This window comes from Cetorhinus maximus, chromosome 19 (genome assembly GCF_964194155.1).
Source record: "Cetorhinus maximus chromosome 19, sCetMax3.hap1.1, whole genome shotgun sequence".
In the NCBI taxonomy this organism is placed as follows: Eukaryota; Metazoa; Chordata; class Chondrichthyes; order Lamniformes; family Cetorhinidae; genus Cetorhinus; species Cetorhinus maximus.
In genome coordinates this window covers 66,924,189-66,945,397 of record NC_135897.1, presented here as the reverse complement: position 1 = coordinate 66,945,397, position 21,209 = coordinate 66,924,189, and the positions used below count along the sequence as shown (strand labels likewise).

The 21,209-nt window shown below is 42.5% G+C and overlaps 1 protein-coding gene across 12 annotated transcripts in view; it reads left to right on the top strand.

The window, feature by feature from the left end:
- lrch3 (leucine-rich repeats and calponin homology (CH) domain containing 3) overlaps nucleotides 1-21,209 on the top strand; it is a 170,990-nt gene that overhangs the window by 87,434 nt on the left and 62,347 nt on the right. For all 12 annotated transcript variants that reach the window (XM_078564007.1, XM_078564003.1, XM_078564012.1 and 9 more), the window contains exon 4: nucleotides 8,972-9,077. In XM_078564007.1, coding sequence (XP_078420133.1) covers nucleotides 8,972-9,077 — 106 coding nt within the window. The remainder of the gene's footprint in view (nucleotides 1-8,971; nucleotides 9,078-21,209) is intronic.

Sequence of the window (21,209 nt, the reverse complement as noted above, 5' to 3'; positions counted from 1 at the left end):
CTATGTACCATGGTGCCTCACTGATCAAATAGAGTGCTTTGCAATCTTCCAGGCCCACAAAATTTAAAGATAAATTAGCCTTATAGGAAATGTAACTGCAAATAAAACTGAGTTGCCTGGGCTTTCCCATGCTTTATTGTCAGGACATAGTGAACAGTGGGGAGATTAACAGACTTCAGGAGGGCATAGACTCATAAAATGGACAGATACAGGGCAGATGAAATTTAACATTGTCTTAAATCTGAACAAAGCAAATTGGGTCGTTATCAGAGGTCAAGTTGGCTAAACTAGATTGAGAAGCTAGATGAAAAAGTAACATGGCAGATAAACAATGGCAAGCAGTTAAAAAATTAATTAATTCATAACGAATATTGTTATGATCTTTGACCAGACTCCAAGATTGTTGGTAAGATCCGGTTAAGGACCAATAACATTTTTAAAGTAGACAAAGATTGAAATTTAAGACACTTGCTCATGGAAGAAAGCCACAAGATTCTATGGGTTTTGAACAAACAAAAATAAACTTTACTATATAAGGTCAGAAAGATTAAACAATTTACAATATCCATCTTATACTCTAACATTCAGGGTGAATATGAGGTAGATATGAATTAACAGGCAAACTGTGGTCGAACATACCACGATGCACTGTAAATGTCAAATGCGACCAAAACAGAGTCCACGGATTTCTGAACAACCCACCCAGACATCAGTGAACACTTGAGTCAACCAATCTCTCTGAAATTCTCTCTCAAGGGTTCCCAGACCTTACCTTTGAAGATCTCGCCTTGGAATTCTTTCCAAACGTCGCTCCCAACTCGGATGGCTTCAATGACGGCCCACCTCACAGGGCTTCACTCTCGCCTCCTGAAATTCCTTTCCCTCGGATTCCCAATTCTACACTCAAGCACCAAATTACAGGCACAACTTCAGATCTTTGCCACATTGAGCAGTGCACTACTGCTCTGAAAGGGTACCTTTGCCCCAACAGCCTGCGCAGAGTCACCAACCTTTCGGCTGCTGCCTTGGATCTTCAGGGCTTCTCCTGAGCCCTCTTCAATTACCGGAGATTCTCTCAAGCCCGCTTCACTTAGTCTGTTATCCACATCCCTTTCTCTAATTGGAGCCTCTTTCTCTGCTTCTCTCTTTTTTTCCTTTAACTTAACTGGGACCAGCCTCTGTCCCTTACCTGAGACTTCCTTTTGGGACCTCTCCCTGTCCTCCTCCCCTTTTTGGGAGATCTCCCTGCCCTCTGCCTGAGACACTTGCTGGCTGTGGCGTTCCGCACACAGTCATCTGACCTGGGTTTTCGCTCTTGTTTTCTTTTGTGCGCAGGCATGCTGGGCCCACAATGTGAAAATGTAGAACTGAGCATGTGTAGCCTGCTTCCTGTCAACACAGACGGTCTGAGGTCCGTCAGGAGTTGAAGTTCCCAACCTTTGCGCCCTTAGAGTAAGGTAAGTTGGATTTCATAACAGCAAACGTTCCCTTAAAGGATAAAAGCCCCACAAGGAAAATGGTCTAACCATGGCTTGAATAGAAGTTAAATATTGCATTGAAATAAGGGAAAGACTTATATGTTGCCAACAAGAACAGTGAACCTAAAGATTGGAAAGATCTTTAGAATTAGCAAAGAATGACCAAATAATTGATAAAGAAAGAACAATTTGAATATGAGAGTGAACTAGCAAGAGACATAAAAACATTTTAAAAGCTTCCATTGGTAAATGAAAAGGCAGAGATTAGAAAAAGTAAACATGAGTCACTTAGAAGCAGAGACAGGAAACATAATGGGAAATAAGGAAATGGTAGAGCAATTAAGTGCATATTTTATATCTGTTGTCATGATAAAAGAACACAGCAAGACATTCCAGAAATAGTGGGGAACCCAGGGCCTAGTGAGAATGAAGAGCTTAAAGAAATTATCGGCAAAGAAATAGTACTGGAGAAATTAATGGGACTGAAAGCTGACAAATCCCCTGGATCTTATGGCTTACAACCTAGGATTTTAAAAGTGGTGGTTACCGAGTGTTACGATCCTTGGCCAGATCCTGGGACGTGGGAAGAGATCCAGTTAGGGATCAATGGCGTTTTGTTTGAGATTCAAGACACCTGCTTTTGGATTAAAGCCACAAGATTCCACGGGTTTTGCAAACAGAAACAAGCTTCACTATACAAGTTCAGAAAGATAAAACAATTTGCAATTGGTGTCTTATACTCTAATATTCAGGGTAAGTATGAGGTACATGTGAATTCACAGATGAACTGTGGTTGAACACACCACACTACAGAGTAAATGACAGATGCAACCATGACAGAGTCCATGGATTCCTCAAGAACCCACCCAGACATCAGTAAACACCAAGTCAAACAATCTTTTTGAAACTCTGTCTCAGGGACTCCCAGCTTCACCTTCGAAGATCTTTCCTTGGAATTCTCTCCAAAAGTCACTCCAAATCAGACAGCTTTAACAACGGCCCACCTCACAGGGTTTCAACCTCGCCTTCAGAGATTCCTTCTCCCTGGATTCCTGAGTACACTAAACACTAGCCTACAAGCGTACTTTCAGATCTATGGCCATGCCAAGCAGAACACCATTGTTGCAAAGGGGTACCTTTGCCCCAGTGGCCTTCTTTACTTAAAGTCTGCTCCCCGCACCTCTTTCTTTAACTTAACTGGGACCTGTTTCTGCCCCTTTTGTCTTTGTGACACTTGTTGGAGGGCACACTATCTGAAGAAGAGATGTTCATCATCTCTTGAACTGTTCGTGTGACCTATCAAAACACTCCCCAAAGGCCCCACCTTGTTACTAGGCAGGAACCAATGTAACAAGCATTGCAACATCCTGTACCTTAAACGTTACAGTCTCCACAGACAGTTAATTTAGCACCCAGGGACATACAGATCAATGGATTTCATGTCAAGAGATAGTGGATGCATTGGTTTTGATCTTCCAAAGTTTCCTGGATTCTTCAAAGGATTGTGTGGCTTGAAATGTAGGAAATGTAACCCCACTACTCATGAAAGGAGGGAGAGAGTGAAAACAGGAAACCTTAGGCCCAGTTAGCCTAACATCAGGGAATATGCTAGAATATGTTATTATTATTTATGAAAAGAGAAATCATGCTTTACAAGCCTGTTTAAGTTGTTTGAGGCAGTAGCTTCAGGATAGATAAGGGGGAACCTATTGTCCCTACTTTTTCTACAAAACTGGATCGCTTCACACTTCTCCACATTATATTCCATCTGTCACCTTCTTGCCCATTCACCTAACCTGTCTATATCCCTTTGCAGCCTTTTGTATGTTCCTCTTAACTTACTTTCCCACCTAACTTTGCATCATCAGGAAACTTGGATATATTACACTTGGTCCCCTCGACTCAGTCAAGCAAATAGATGTAGTGGTGTGTTTGGATTTTCAAAAAACATTTGATGAGGTGCCACACAAGAGGTTATTGCACAAAATTAGCATATGGGATTGCAAATACATTAGCTTGAATTAAGGATTGGTTAATGTTCAGGAAATGGAGTGCAGGAATAAACGAGTCATTTTCAGACTCTCAGGCTGTAACTAGTAGGGTTACTGCAAGGATTAGTGCCTGGGCCTCCATCATTTACAATCCATTCTAATGACTGAGTCGAGGGGGCCGAGTGTAATATATCCAGGTTTGCTGATGATGCAAAGTTATGTGGGAAAGTAAGTTAAAAGGAAGATACAAAAGGCTGCAAAGGGATACAGACATGTTAGGTGAATGGGCAAGAAGGTGACAGATGGAATATAATGTGGGGAAGTGTGAAACTATCCAGTTTTGTAGAAAAAGTAGGAACAATATTATTTAAATAGTGAGAGACGAGGAAATACTCAGAAGGACTTGAATGCCTTCGTGAACGAATCACAGAAAGTTAAGATACAGGTAGAACATGTGATCAGGAAAGCAAATGGTATATTAGCCTTCATTAAAAAGGGTTTGAGTATGCAAGTAAGTGTTACTGAAATTATACAGGGATAGGACCTTGATGAGACCACACCTGGAGTACTGTGTACAATTTTGGTCTCCTTACCTAAGGAAGGATATAATTGCTCTAGAGAGAGCCCATTGAAGGTTCATAGTTTGATTCCATCGGCTAAGAAAATTGTCCAATAAGGAGTCAACGTCTCAGAATAAGAGGTCAACTGTTTAGGACTGAGATGAGAAATTTCTTCACTCAAATGGTTGTGAACACTGGAATTCAGTAGCCCTCAGGATTCTGGCTGCTCAATCATTGAGTATATTCAAAACTGAGATCAATAGATATTTGCATACTCAGGGAATCGAGGGATATGAGGATAGTACAGGAAGGAGAAAGTTGAGAAGATCAATGAATTCATCTTATTGAAGGCAGAGCGGACTTGAAGCCGAATGGCTTATCCCAACTCCTTTTATATTCTCAATGTCGGGAAATGTGAATTGATTCATTTTGGTTAAAAAACAAAATGAAGATTGGCAATATAAATTAAATGGTACAATTTTGAAGAGGGTGCAGAAACAGAAGACCTGCAAGTGTGCATACACATGTTTGTAAAGAAAAAGTTGAAAAGTCTGTTATAAAGCCAAGAATCCTGTATGCCTTTTTAACTAATGGCATGAAGAACAAAAGTAAGTAAGTTATGCTAAACCTTTAAAATAGTGGTAGGACCAAGCTGGAGTCTTGTGGACAATTCTGAGACCACCCTTTAAGAAGGATGCAAGGCCTGAGAGAGGAGGTACTAAGTGGATTTACTAGAATGGCACCAGTGATGAAGGACTTCAGTTACAGAGAAACTAGAAAAAATACAAAGGTTAAGTGGAGACTTGTGATAAAAGCTGATTTGGTAGAACTTTCATAAGGGAATTGGATAAGTATTTGAAATAGAAACATTTGCAGTGGAAGGAGTGGAACTACTTGGATAGAGCTCTTTCAAAGAGCTGACACAGACACAGTTGTCCAAATGGCTAGCTCCTGTTCTATACCATTCTATGACTATATGTGGAGCAACCAAACTTCTAACAATGGCTCTCTCAAAGCTTACCTTGTCCTTGAGACCCACCTCCTGGTCCTTTGATCCTTTTCCCACTAAACTGCTGATCATCCAACTTCCTCTTTGAGCCAAATTTTAACTAATATTTTAAATGGTTCTCTCTCTCAAGGTGTTATTTCTCCTTTAAATCTGACATTATTTCCCTCGCCTCAAAAAAACTAACCCTTGACCTCTCCATCCTTGCAAACTTCTGTCTCATCTCCAACTCCTCCTTTCCTCTCAAGCCCTTGAACATGTCACCTCCCAAATCCATTTCCACCTTTCCCACAAGTCTATGTTTGAATCGCTCCAATCATGTTTCCATCCCTGCCATAGTACTGAAACAGCTCTTATCAAAGTCACAAATGACATCCTATGTGTCTGTGACAAAAGTAACCTTTCCTTCCTCGCCCTTTTCAACCTGTCTGCAATCTTTGACATGGTTGACCACACCATCTTCCTCCAGTGCCTCCATGGCATCCAGCTGGGTGGGACTGCTCTCACGTGGTTCCATTCATATCCACCTAATCAATGCCTTGCAATGACTTCTCTTCCTACTCCCACATTGTTATCTCTGGTGTCCCCTAAAGATCTTTCCTTGGCCTCCTCCCTTCCTTGGCTGCCCCTTCACATCATTCGAAGGCATAGCATTAGTATTCACATGTACACTGACATACATCTCTGCTTCACAACCGCCTCTCTTGACTTTTCCACTGTTGTTAAATTGTCAGACTGCCTATCTGACACCAAATACTGAATTAGCAGAAATTACCTCCAGATAAATATTGGAAACACTGAAGCTATTCTTTTAAGTTCCCACTCCAAACTCCATTCCCTAGCTACCAACTCATCCATCTCCCTGGCCACACTGAGTTTCTAAGTCAGTCTGTTCGCAATCTTCATGTCACATTTGATTCCAAAATGAGCTTCCGACCTCAATTTGCACCATTGCTAAGACCGCCTATTCCCACCTAGCTTGACTTGCCCCTGTCTCAGCTCATCTGCTGCTGAAACCCTCATCCATGCCTTTGTTTCCTGTAGACTCGACTATTCCAACCCATTCCTGGCTGGTCTCCCTCATTCTACTCTCCGTAAACTTAAAGCTTTCCCTATCAAAACACTTTGTAATAAAATTGTCCAAATTTCTCTTTACCGTTTTAACTTTGTATCAATTTTCTCAAATGAGACAAAATACATTCAACTCCTTCCTCATTGAATTTAGGCAGTAAGAGTATGTCCTTTGCCAAATGTAAACCATGAGTTAAAGTTGACTCGTTGTCAAACCTGCTTACTACTCCCTGTTTGCTTAATCAAAGCCTTTCTCTGTCCAGTTCAAATTTTTTGGGTTCCCTTTAACTTTGCAATTCTCTGTCTTATCCTTTTTCTTCCCTTTGGAATTCTAATTCAGGTTCTGACATTTCTCTTTTTCTTCTCTTTCAAGTTCAAGTTTTTTTTCATTTCTCTTTCCTTCTTGAACTCAAATTTTTGCTTTTTTCTATCTCTATCCAATTCAAGTTGTTTCATTTGTAAGTGAATTCTAGCCAAGTTAACTGGAGTGCTATCTAGTGCTATCTTTTCTTTGTCAAGGTTCAGACATTGAGCCAATATTTCAATTTTTGCCTTGTAACAAATTGGGAGCTCTTGCGGGATTTTAAATCCACAGGCTGAGACAAGGACGATGGGATTGGCCAGAGTTTAAATGAACAAGATTTCACAGTGACTTTTGATGTATGCATTGAAAAGTTAACATGGCTAAGTCTATTGCAGGAGTGTTCCTTAAAAGTGAGGATTGTCTTTGAGTGCCTTTTAGCACCCACTTTTTAATCTATTTTCAACTTCTCTGCTATTGCCTTCAAATTAACCTTTGTTAACTGTTGCAAGAGCCCCCAATTTGTTACGATCCTCTTAGAGACCGATAACTTTTAGAAAGAAATTTGAACTTCCAGTGAATGGTTGAGAGGATCATACGACGAGATTTCAAGTTTTAAGACTTTTATTGTAACATAAAATTAAAAGCAACATTGACTAAACACTATTTCAGTCGGCACCTAATACCCTAAACTTCAGAAAACATCCTTTTTAACATATAAAACAACCAAAAATCTCTCTCGACAGTGTGATGGGATGTGTCGTTTCAAAGCTTGTATTTTTTGAAAAGGGAAAGTGAGAAAGGAAACTCACCCGAAACTGAAATTGGAACCAAAACTTCTGGGTAGACTGAAACTGGTTGAAACCATATAAAAAGGACACAGAGCCATCAGAGCTCAGATGATGATGATGATCCCAGTGGCCCAGTACTGGCAGGCTGAAGAAGACAGAGGTTAGATCCAGAAACTGAGAATATGCAAATATACAGTTGCTGCAACTATTTCTGTTGGTTGAAGCTAACACTGGTGAACCTATGCCATCCAGATCATTGTAAGTAGATTTGAGGTGGCCATTTTTGGTGAACATTGTGCCTGTGGAACTCAGGTTGGTTGAGCGCTGCTAATCAGGCTAAATCCTAGAAGAAGAGGAGCTGAAATTCTTCATGAGGAAGGCAAAGTTTTGAAGGACTATATGACTGAAATTGACATATATGCTGAGAGGACTGCCAAGCCAATTTGTAGGATTTGTCTTAAATCTACCATTTAATGTGTAATTTGTAGTTGATAATCAGTCACAATTTGCCTGTTAATTCATGTTTTCCTTGCATTGATTCTGGTTTTTAGAGTATTGGTGGTTACCCAAGATAGTAAATTTAGTGTTTGCTTTGTTTGACTCTTGTATAATAAAAATTATTTTGTTTAAACTGTGGAATCTCGTGGCTTCATTCTTTCAGTAAAGAACTGGGATATGGTGTTTCTTATTTTTTTTTTAAATGTTATTGGTCTCTACCAAGTTCATGAAAATGGTTATACTTTACTCTGTTCCTTAAGTAGGCACTTCATTCTCCAGGAACCAGTCCAAAGTAATTCTTCGCTCCTTTTTCCTTTTCTAGCCGGATAACTTCTAATCCCCGAACTGACTTTCATGGTGTGGGTTACCCTGGAGATCCCTCCCTCTGGCCAAAGCTAGGCGAACCTTCCAGCTTTGTTTACAACCTCATGCCCTTGGTTTCTTCAATGCGAGCGTGAGCTCACTCCCACATTGTGTGTGTTGAACAACAGAGACTTTCTGCCTCTATCTCTCTGCTCTCTCTCCTCTTTTTCTCTCACTCTCTCTCCCCTTTTTTTCTCTCTCCTCTCTTCCCCACACTCCAATAAACCAAACCTACACTGGCTTCCTATGGACTCTTCCCCTCTCAAACGTCACTGGACTAGTAACCTGGAGACCCATGCTAAAACTTGGGAAGCAGATTCAAATCCCACCGTGGTAGCTAGTGGAATCTAAATTTGTTAATAATTCTGAAATTTAAAACTAGTCTAAGTAACGGTGACCGTGAAGTTATCATTCATTGTCACAAAAAACCCATTTGGTTCACTCATGTCCTTTAGGGAAGGAAATCTGCTGTCCTTTTGTTGAAACTAAATAGAGTTTAAAGAATAACCATTTACAAAACCTGACATTCCTAACACCTCCCCACAACTTGGAGATTAACTGTCTATCCATGCTGTGATTATTGTTTACAGGTGTAAATATCTTGTACCTTCTTCCCAGTAAAACATTGCGGGGCCGCCTTTAACACAAAGCCACCAAGACTTCTTGTCAGCAGAATTCAGAACAGGTCACATGACCCCCTTCATTCTTCCAATTTACTGTAAACTAAAGGCACCGTCCCAAACCAACACAGTCTTATAAAACCTTGAATTTGTAACAACAGTGAAATAGAATTCAGGATCCAACATGATGGTGCCCATGCTGAGAATATAGGAGTTGATTTTATGACAGCTCTGATAATCAGTAAAACTAGATTGATTTGACTGTTTTCTTTGTTATTTTTAAATTCTGCAGGATGTCAGCTGTAATGAGATACAGGCATTACCACCACAGATTGGAAACCTGGAGATTTTAAGGGACCTGAACTTAAGGAGAAATCACTTAGTAACGCTACCAGAAGGTTAGTCTTCTTGCACTTCTCAGTAAGACATGTGCCTTTTTTTGTTTCCCGTTAATAGAAAACACAGAAAACATTTTCATATTTGCATGCCAAATTGACTTAAAGCGTTATTTTGATTCATAGAGTCATAGAATTGTTACAGTGCAGAAGGAGGCCATTTGACTCATTGTGTCTGCACCGGCTCTCCGAATGAGCAGTTTACTTAGTGCCACCTGTCTTCTCCCCTTAACCCTGCACATTCTTCCTTTTCAGACAGCAGCCTAATTCCCTTTTGAATGCCTTGATTGAACCTACCCTCCACCACACTCTCAGGCTGTGTGGAAAAGTTTTCCCTCATGTTGCTTTGGCTTCTTTTGCCAATTACTTTAAATCTGTGCCCTCTCATTCTCGATCTTTTCACAAGTGGGAACAGTTTCTCCCTCTCACAGAATTATGGAACGCTATCCACTCTGTCCCTCATGATTTTGAATATCTCTATCAAATCTCCTCTCGGCCTCCTCCAAGGAAAACAGTCCTAACTACTCCAATCTATCTTCATAACTAAAGTTCCTCATCCCTGGAACCACTTTTTTTTTGCACTCCCTCCAAATGCCTTCAAATCTTTCCAAAAGTGCGGCTCCCAGAACTGGGTGCAGTACTCCAGCTGAGGCCGAACTAGTATCTTATACAAATTCAACTTAACCTTCTTGCTCTTGTACTCTATGCCCCTAATAATAAAGTCGAGAACAGGTTGTTTAAAAAAATGCATCTTGCTTTCCCAGTGACTGAACTGACAAATGTATATTGTGATGTCATACTGAGGCATGGAGATCAGGATGATCCATGGTACAATTTCTGGACTATTCTGAGATAGCTGATCTTGGCATGAGGGTACTGCAATTGGCCATGGCGAGGTGGGGTAGGAAATTAGCTTGTGTTATTTCCTAAAGGCATTCTGATGAAAAGAGTCTTTATGGGTTGTTCTCTGCTCTGTGGTTCTGCTAGGAACACCCAGTGCTGGACCTCAATACAGCCTTGGATAAAAGAGCTGAGTCCCAGAGGTGAGAGTGCACTTTCCTACATTACAACAGTGACGACACTTCAAAAAGTGGTTCATTGGCTGTAAGGCGTTTCTCAGTGCAGTATCCTCAGGCCAACTATCTTCAGTTGCTTCGACAATGACTTTCCCTCCATCATATTGTCGGAAATGGGGATGCTTGCTGATGATTGCAGAGTGCTCAGTTCAATTCACAACTCAGATGGTGAAGCAGTCCATGCCCGCATGCAGCAAAACCTGGACAACTTTCAGGCTTGGACAGTTAGTGGCAAGTAACATTCATGCTATTCGAGTGACCATCTCCAATAAGAGAGAATCTAATCATTTCCACTTGACATTCAACTGTATTACTATTGCTGAATCCCCCACCATCAACATCTGGTGGCTAACATTGACCAGAAACTTAATTGGGCCAGACTCATATATGCTGTGGCTACATGAGCTGGTCAAAGGTTGGGTATTCTGCAGCGAGTAACTCTCCTGATTCTCCAAAGCCCTTCCACCATCTACAATTCACTAGTCAGGAATGTGATAGAATACTCCCCGTTTGCAACACTCAAGCTTGACAGCAACCAGGTCTGTTTGATTGGCACCCCATCCTTCACCTTAAACATTCAGTCCCTCCGTCACTGGTGCATCATGGCTATAATTTATACCATCTACAGGATGCACTGCAACAACTTGCCAGGTTGTCTTTAATAGCGTGTTCTAAATCTGCGAAACACTGCCCAGAAGAATAAGGACAGAAGGCGCATTGAAACACTACCACATGCAAGTTTCTTTCCAAGTCACCCACAACCCTGACTTGGAAATGTATTACTATTCCTTCATCATTGCTGGGTCAAAACCCTGTGGCACTGTGGGAGGTGAGAGTGACTGCCCTTGACATCAAGGCCGCATTTGACCGAGTGTGGCGTCAAGGAGCCCCAGCAAAACTGGAGTCTATGGGAATCAGGGGAAAAACTCTGTACTGGTTGGAGTCATACCTAGCACGAAGGAAGATGGCTGTTATTGTTGGAGGTCAGTCATCTCAGCTCCAGGACATCACTGCAGGAATTCCTCAAGATAGTGCCTTCAGCCCAACAGTCTTCAGTTGCTTCATCAATGACCTTCCTTCCATCATAAGGTCAGAATGGGGGGATGTTCGCTGATGAATGCACAACATTCAGCATCATTCGCGACTCCTCAGATACTGAAGCAGCTCACGTCCAAATGCAGCTATATCCAGGCTTGGCCTGACAAGTGGCAAGTAACATTCGTGCCCCACATGTGCCAGGCAATGACCATCTCCAACAAGAGAGAATCTAACCATTGCCCCTTGACATTCAATGGCATTACCATCATTGAATCCCCCACTATCAACATCATGTGGGTTGCCGCTAAACAGAAAATGAACTGGACTAGCCATATAAATACTGTGACTACAAGAGCAGGTCAGAGGCTAGGAACCCTGTGACGAGTAACTCACCTCCTGACTCCCCAAAGTCTGTCCACCATCGACAAAGCACAAGTCAAGAATGTGATGGAATGCTCCTACTTGCCTGGATGCGTTCAACTCCCACAACACTCAAGAAGCATGACAGCATCCAGGAGAAAACAGCCCGCTTGATCGGCATCACATCCACAAACATTCATTCCCTCCTCCACCGATGCATAGTAGCAACCGTGTGTACCATCTACAAGATGCACTACAGGAATTCACCAAGGCTCCTTAGACAGCACCTTCCAAATCCACAACCACTACCATCTAGAAGGGCAGCAGACACATGGGAACACATCACCTGGAAGTTCCCCTCCAAGTCACTCACCATCCTGACTTGGAAATAGTTCACCGCTCCTTCACTGTCACTGGGTCAAAATCCTGGAGCTCCCTTCCTAACAGCATTGTGGGTGCACCTACACTATATGGACTGCAGCGGTTCAAGAAGGCAGCACAACACCAACTTCTCAAGGGCAACTAGGGATGGGCAGTAAATGCTGGCCCAGCCAGCGAAGCCCATATCCCCTGAATGAATAAAAAAAAAAGCCATATGAATGGCAGTGATTCAAGAAGATGGCTCATCATCACCCTCTCGAGGGGAATTTGGGATGGACATGAATGCTGGCCTTGCCAGTGTTGCCCACATCCTGTGAATGAATTTTTAAAATTGCTTACACACTTGAATAGGAAGTTCAACACTCTCCTAGCAGGTTCATGCTTGAAAAATAGTAGTTTGGGCTAGGTACAAGAGGACTACCTGTGTCTAAGAAACCATATCCCAGCTTGATCATTAATTTCAGGAAAGGAAGGGAGAGCGTGCTTGTGGGGTGGAGCGGTAGGTCAGGGAGAAGGGCTTTGGTTGGTATGAAGAAGGAAGAGGAAAGATGATGAACTTCCCTTGTATTCTTTGTAAGTAGATTGACTAGTTATTGTGTGTGTACACCTGTTAACATGTGTAAGATCACACTAGGAGGAAAAGCTTAAGATGTTAAATGACTGCAGTCCTGTAATATTGGGCAAACCTTTTTAGCAGATGTTTTCTTTCCATGAGATGAATGTATCTTCCTACATTGGTGGCAGTTGCTATTTAAACTCACTAAGCTTAATGTTTGGGTACTGATTCTAAAGCTTGCCATCGTGAACAGAAACTTCATCACAAGGTGGTACAGAAAGCTAGTCAGCACCAGATAATCACTGGCCAGCCACAACAAAGTTGTGCCAAACCCAGTGTTTAATTAATCTGAACCCCGTCTCCCCTCCCAGCCCCCCCACCACCCTGGCAGGAATGAGCAATTTGTGCTGTGGGTGTAAATGTAACCAAGCCTCATTACAGACAACAGGAGGCATGAGGAAAAACAGAAAAACATTTTTAAGCAGTGAGTGGTTAGGCACTGACTGAGAGTGTGGTGGAAGAAGATACAAATGGGGCTTTGAAAAGCTTGTGGGATAAGCAGCTGCAGAAAAAAAAATATGCAGGGCTGGGGGGAAAGGGCAGGGGTCTAGCCAAGTTGCTGCTGCAGAGAGCCAGCATAGACATGATAGACTGAATGGCCTCCTATGCTGTAACCATTCTATGAACTGTGAAAGAACCTCCAGTGTGTAAACAACAAAGGAATTGTGTCTTTGAATTCATGTTTTTTTTTGTGAACACTAGGCTTTAATAGAGTAGATGCAGAGAGAATATTTCTTCTTTTATGGGGAAAAGCATAACTATGGACATCAATATAAGGTAGCCACCTAGAAATCCAATAGGGAATTCAAAGGTAACTTCTTCACCTAACAAGAGGTGAGAATATGGAACTCGCTACCACAGCGTGCGGTTGAAGTGAATAGTGTAGATACGTTTAAAGGGAAACTAGACAAGCATATGAGGATAAAAACAAAAAGCTAAAAGCTACTGCGGATGCTGGAAATCCAAAACAAAATAAAAACAGAATTACCTGGAAAAACTCAGCAAGTCTGGCAGCATCGGCGGAGAAGAAATCAGTCAACGTTTCAAGCCCTCATGGCCCTTCAGCAGAACTGAAGCATAGTTTCAACAAGGGAGAAATATAAATTGGTTTAAGGTGGGTGGGGGGGAAGAGACACATTGAGGGTGTGGTGTGAGCAGATAATCAAAAGATGTCAGAAACAAAAGGGTCAAAGAGGTGTTGAAGGTGGTGATCTTTGAGAAAAGTGCTAATTAAGAATGCAAGACAGGATATTCAAAGTACAGCTCTAGTGGGGGTGGGGTGGAAAGACTAAAGGTTTTAGTTTTAGATTTAAAAATAATGGAAATAGGTGGGGAAAGAAGAATCTATATAAATTATTGAAAAAAAAGGCGGGTGGGGGGGGGGAAAAGAAACGGGGTGGGGATGGGGGGAGGGGGAGTTTAAGATCTAAAGTTGTTGAATTCAATATTCAGCCCAGAAGGCTGTAAAGTGCCTAGTCGGAAGATGAGGTGCTGTTCCTCCAGTTTGCGTTGGGCTTCACTGGAACAATGCAGCAAGCCAAGGACAGTCATGTGGGCAAGAGAACAGGGTGGAGTGTTAAAATGGCAAGCGACAGGGAGGTTTGGGTCTTTCTTGCGGACAGACCGCAGGTGTTCCGCAAAACGGTCGCCCAGTTTGCGTTTGGTCTCTCCAATGTAGAGGAGACCGCATTGGGAGCAACAAATGCAGTAGACTAAGTTAGGGGAAATGCAAGTGAAATGCTGCTTCACTTGAAAGGAGTGTTTGGGCCCTTGGACGGTGAGGAGAGAGGAAGTGAAGGGGCAGGTGTTGCATCTTCTGCGTGGGCATGGGGAGGTGCCATAAGTGGGGGTTGAGGAGTAGGGGGTGATGGAGGAGTGGACCAGGGTGTCCCGGAGGGAACGATCCCTACGGAATGCCGTCAAGGGGGGTGAAGGGAAGATGTGTTTGGTGGTGGCATCATGCTGGAGTTGGCGGAAATGGCGGAGGATGATCCTTTGAATGCGGAGGCTGGTGGGGTGATAAGTGAGGACAAGGGGGACCCTATCATGTTTCTGGGAAGGAGGAGAAGGCGTGAGGGAGGATGCGCGGGATATGGGCCGGACACGGTTGAGGGCCCTGTCAACGACCGTGGATGGAAAACCTCGGTTAAGGAAGAAGGAGGACATGTCCGAGGAGCTGTTTTTGAAGGTAGCGTCATCAGAACAGATGCGACGGAGGCGAAGGAACTGAGAGAATGGGATGGAGTCCTTACAGGAAGCGGGGTGTGAGGAGCTGTAGTCGAGGTAGCTGTGGGAGTCGGTAGGCTTGTAATGGATATTGGTGGACAGTCTATCATCAGAAATTGAGACAGAGAGGTCAAGGAAGGGAAGAGAAGTGTCAGAGATGGACCATGTGAAGATGATGGAGGGGTGGAGATTGGAAGCAAAATTAATAAATTTTTCCAGGTCGCGACGAGAGCATGAAGCAGCACCGAAGTAATCATCGATGTACCGGAGAAAGAGTTGTGGGAGGGGGCCGGAGTAGGACTGGAACAAGGAATGTTCCACATACCCCATAAAGAGACAGGCATAGCTGGGGCCCATGCGGGTACCCATAGCCACACCTTTTATTTGGAGGAAGTGAGAGGAGTTAAAGGAGAAATTGTTCAGTGTGAGAACAAGTTCAGCCAGACGGAGGAGAGTAGTGGTGGATGGGGATTGTTGGGGCCTCTGTTCAAGGAAGAAGCTAAGGGCCCTCAGACCATCCTGGTGGGGGATGGAGGTGTAGAGGGATTGGACATCCATGGTGAAGAGGAAGCGGTTGGGGCCAGGGAACTGGAAATTGTTGATGTGACGTAAGGTGTCAGAGGAATCACGGATGTAGGTGGGAAGGGACTGGACAAGGGGAGAGAGAAGGGAGTCAAGATAACGAGAAATGAGTTCCGTGGGGCAGGAACAGGCTGACACGATCGGTCTGCCAGGACAGTTCTGTTTGTGGGGTACATCGTTGATTACTTCGGTGCTGCTTCATGCTCTCGTCGCGACCTGGAAAAATTTATTAATTTTGCTTCCAATCTCCACCCCTCCATCATCTTCACATGGTCCATCTCTGACACTTCTCTTCCCTTCCTTGACCTCTCTGTCTCAATTTCTGATGATAGACTGTCCACCAATATCCATTACAAGCCTACCGACTCCCACAGCTACCTCGACTACAGCTCCTCACACCCCGCTTCCTGTAAGGACTCCATCCCATTCTCTCAGTTCCTTCGCCTCCGTCGCATCTGTTCTGATGACGCTACCTTCAAAAACAGCTCCTCGGACATGTCCTCCTTCTTCCTTAACCGAGGTTTTCCATCCACGGTCGTTGACAGGGCCCTCAACCGTGTCCGGCCCATATCCCGCGCATCCTCCCTCACGCCTTCTCCTCCTTCCCAGAAACATGATAGGGTCCCCCTTGTCCTCACTTATCACCCCACCAGCCTCCGCATTCAAAGGATCATCCTCCGCCATTTCCGCCAACTCCAGCATGATGCCACCACCAAACACATCTTCCCTTCACCCCCCTTGACGGCATTCCGTAGGGATCGTTCCCTCCGGGACACCCTGGTCCACTCCTCCATCACCCCCTACTCCTCAACCCCACTTATGGCACCTCCCCATGCCCACGCAGAAGATGCAACACCTGCCCCTTCACTTCCTCTCTCCTCACCGTCCAAGGGCCCAAACACTCCTTTCAAGTGAAGCAACATTTCACTTGCATTTCCCCTAACTTAGTCTACTGCATTTGTTGCTCCCAATGCGGTCTCCTCTACATTGGAGAGACCAAACGCAAACTGGGCGACCGTTTTGCGGAACACCTGCGGTCTGTCCGCAAGAAAGACCCAAACCTCCCTGTCGCTTGCCATTTCAACACTCCACCCTGTTCTCTTGCCCACATGTCTGTCCTTGGCTTGCTGCATTGTTCCAGTGAAGCCCAACGCAAACTGGAGGAACAGCACCTCATCTTCCGACTAGGCACTTTACAGCCTTCTGGGCTGAATATTGAATTCAACAACTTTAGATCTTAAACTCCCCCTCCCCCCATCCCCACCCCGTTTCTTTTCCCCCCCCCACCCGCCTTTTTTTTCAATAATTTATATAGATTCTTCTTTCCCCACCTATTTCCATTATTTTTAAATCTAAAACTAAAACCTTTAGTCTTTCCACCCCACCCCCACTAGAGCTGTACTTTGAATATCCTGTCTTGCATTCTTAATTAGCACTTTTCTCAGACAAAGACCACCACCTTCAACACCTCTTTGACCCTTTTGTCTCTGACATCTTTTGATTATCTGCTCACACCACACCCTCAATGTGTCTCTTCCCCCCCACCCACCTTAAACCAATTTATATTTCTCCCTTGTTGAAACTATGCTTCAGTTCTGCTGAAGGGCCATGAGGGCTCGAAACGTTGACTGATTTCTTCTCCGCCGATGCTGCCAGACTTGCTGAGTTTTTCCAGGTAATTCTGTTTTTATTTTGTTTAGCATATGAGGGAGTAGGGAATAGATCGTTATGATGGTAGATCTAGATGCAAAAAGTTGGGAAGAAGCTTGAGTGGAGCATAAACTCCTGCATGGACTGGTTGGGATGGATGACTGTTTCTGTCATGCATATCCGATGTATTCCTATATATGTAGCTAATGAAATAGTCAAGGTCCTTAGGTACAATGAGAAGGAGAATGACTTCAGTCTCACAGACTGTAAGAAATTCAAAATCCTATTACTGAAGTGGTTAAAATCCCTGAGTTAACTAGCTGATACACTATTGAAGTTCAGTTCAATAAGCAACAGGACCGTACAGTTAAGGCAGGTCTCATGTTCATTTCCTGGTCTGTCCTGAGCTAACTGATCTCACTAGGGCATCAGTAGGAAGGCTACAATTGGACCTAACTACTGGATGCGCACATATGTGGACATGAGCAAATATAGAACTGAGCTGTCTTTTAAAGTTGAACAGCTTACTAGCTGTCATTATGCAGGTGCACACAAAAGAAATGGCCATTTTGGCAAGCAACTGTAGGGCAAATACTGCCCGTGGAACCAATAAGAAGTAAACAATCATTAGGAAAGAATAAATTGAAAGAAAAGGAAAAGAGGAGAAAAACTTACTGAACTACATATATACATTTGGCAACTTGGTGCGCTTGATAATGTTTGAACTTGGTGCATCAGTATAGAATTATGCTTATCAGTGCCAACTTTTGTCCAGTTTGATGCTACACTCAGCTTTTTCCCATAACTGTTTTATGCCTCTATTTATAAAGCTGAGGATCCCATATGCCTTATTAACGCTCTCTCAACCTGTCCTGCCACCAACGATGATTTGTGCACATACAACTTCAGGTCTCCCTTTTTAGATTTGGAGGAGTGGGATCAGCTGGATTGCTCCGCAGAGAGTAGGCATAGACTTGGTAGGCCAAATGGCCTCCTCCTGTGCTGTAAATGACTTATCACCCTAAAAATTAGACACCTTCAAAAAAAACGAGTGCTAAAGATGTGATGAGCTGAATAAAATGATCTGTTTGGGCCTTGACAGTAAAGGTTGTTAACTACTATTAATTTAGTTACTTGTTCAAAAGACTTCAAGCGATTGTAACAGAAGAATTTATCCAGTTCCTTCAGAGTGCTGAATAAGAAACCAGAAGCTAGTAGCCTGGTTAACAACCAAAGCTGTTTCATGAATAGCAAACCTGACCAAGGTTATTCTAGAGGCCAGCAAGTTAGACCTTTACATTTCCCTTCTAAAAACAAGACTTCTTGGTGCAGAAATATTAGAATGGTTCCCATTGTACAGTAACCATTGACTAAATTAACTTCTATCAGAATTTAGTTGACAGATGATAAAATTGGATGATACTTATTTCGCAATCATCTTGAAGATCTTCTTGTAATTTGGAATTAGGAGTTAGGTTTTCTACAGCTACCTTCCTGCCTGACTTTTATGTAGGCTAAATCCAAATAGACAACATGCTAGTCTTATCGACTCATAGATGTCTACAGCACAGAATGCGGCCATTCGGCCCATCATGTCTGTGCCGGTCAACAAAGATCTGACTACACTAATCCCATTTTCCAGCGCTTGGCCCGTAGCCCTGGAAGTTATGACAATGCAAGTGAATATCTAAATATTTCTCCACAGCTATGCCAAACTGTCCACCAGATAAAGTATGTGAAGGATTTTAAATATCTAATACTATTTGTTATTGGCCAGGAGGACTGGATTACTGCAGAAAAAAGAGCTAAAATCTGAATACTCTATAAGTCTAGTAAATTATTTGCCAACTTCATGAGCTAGTTGTCTGAGTGAAATATTGCCACATACTTAGCTGTCCATAGCCTGGAAAGTTTGTCTAAATCTTAATTAGAAAATCTGAAATTATTTTGCTCAGTTTACGTGACTTCTTGGGGAAGCTGAGTGATAACATTGTCATATTCAAATTGACTTTTATGGCAATAGTATGTCACCCTGCAGTGTAGAGTTCAGAGCAGGCAAATTATTGTCTGGTGCTATTTGCACCTTGAGATTTAATTTCAACTATTTAAGAGCAGTTAAGAAATAAACTACATTCCAGCTTATAAAACATTTCTAGCACTTGATTAAGAGGAGTGGTTTGTGAATTATGAAAACAGGTTTCTATATTGGTGCATGAAATAATGCATGTCTGTTAATAGTAATACTTCTCGCGGAAAGAATAAGTGCCAGGACCAAACTAAAAAAGCGTGCGTAAAAGCTGATGCAACAAACAAGGATAATCTTGTATATTTTTTTAAAAATCAATAAAATATGCAAAGCACATAGTTGAATTCAAATACTGTAGTTTGTAATTTGATATTTTCCATATTCTTGTAAACTATTTCCATATGCTACCTTCTGATGTGAAAGGGATTTGTGTTTTTTGAAAGAAGTATTTTCCACTTGTCAAAGTAACTTAGGTTAGTGATGGGAAATTGATTTTTTTTTCTGTTGTTATGGCTGTCTGCATCAAACACAGGTGAAGTTTATCAGGGAAAAGATGCAGAATAAAGTGCTGTTCACTCTGCTCAATCTCTAAAGAATGTTCCACCATCCGAAAGCACCAGTGTCCTGCTTTCCTTTTTTGTATTTGCCAGCCTTCTTCATGACCAGTCTAAGGCCAAGCTGTGTTGTGGATTCAGGCCAATTTAGGACACTTATGGGAATATCCAAGCTATGTTCAGTCCTACCCTTTCAAAGAAATAAACTTTCATTTCATCTGGATCCAAACTGAATTTTAATTGGAATACCAGATGTGAAAAAAATTGTCCAGCAGACTTGGAAGCAGGAGACAGCCAACTCAGTTGAGCCTGGAAGGTAGCAATAACATGTGGGCCAAAGGTGACTGATGGGACAATGAGGAAATCTGAGGCCTGGAGCTTTGTAATGGCTTCTAGAAGTTGTAAAAACAAAAAACTACTGCGGATGCTGGAAATCCAAAACAAAAACAGAATTACCTGGAAAAACTCAGCAGGTCTGGCAGCATCGGTGGAGAAGAAAAGAGTCGACGTTTCGAGTCCTCACGACCCTTCAACTGTTGAAGGGTCGTGAGGACTCGAAACGTCGACTCTTTTCTTCTCCACCGATGCTGCCAGACCTGCTGAGTTTTTCCAGGTAATTCTGTTTTTGTTCTAGAGGTTGTAGTCTGGTAACTTGGTTGTATTGCATCAGCCTCAGATACAATTGTTTGTCATCCATTAGGAATGGAGGTGGGGTTGTGCATTGGCTGGGGAATTTTGTAGCTGAGAATGGTGGTTCTTAGCTGCAAAAAATGGTCCACAAGTATTGTAGGAGAACAAACTGATTGTCAGCAATATTCAAGAAGTGTGATGAATATTCAAGAAGTGTGATGAAATGTATCGGATCATATATTGGGGTGGGATGAGAAAGATGTGGCTCTAGTAATTGAAAATAAATATTTTTCCCTGAATTGCTGAACATTTTGTGTGTCACATTCATATTTTATAGGTGGGTAGGGAAATGGTTATCAGGGGAGACGTGGCTTAGTGATAATGTCACTGGATTAGTAATCCAGAGGCCCTGGCTTTTGCTCTGGGGGGCATGTGTTCAGATCCCACCATGGCAGCTACCTTCCCCCATGACTTTTATGTAGGCTAAATCCAAATAGGCAACATGGTAGTTTTCTCCACATCTATGTCAAACTGTCCACCAGATAAAGTATGTGAACGATTTTAATTATCTATAAATATTTGTTATTGGCCAAGAGGAGTGGATAACTGCAAAAAAAAAACACTTAAAGCTAAAATCTGATGACTCTAAAAGTCAAGTAAATTATTTGCCAACTTCATGAGCTAATTCTCCAAATAAAATATTGCCACATACTTACGCTGTACATAATCTGGTAAGTTTATCTAAATCTTAATTAGAAAATCTGAACTTATTTTGCTCAGTTTATGTAACTTCTTGGGAAGCAACAGTATGTCTCCCTTCAGTGTAGAGTTCAGACCATGGCAAGTGGTGGAATTTAAACTCAATGAATAAAAAAAACTGGAGTTGAAAGCTAGTCTCAGAAATGAAGTGCCATGAAACTATCATTAGTTGTCGTAAAAATCCATCTGGTTCACTGATGTCCTTTAGGGAAGGAAATCTGCCATCCTTACCCGGTG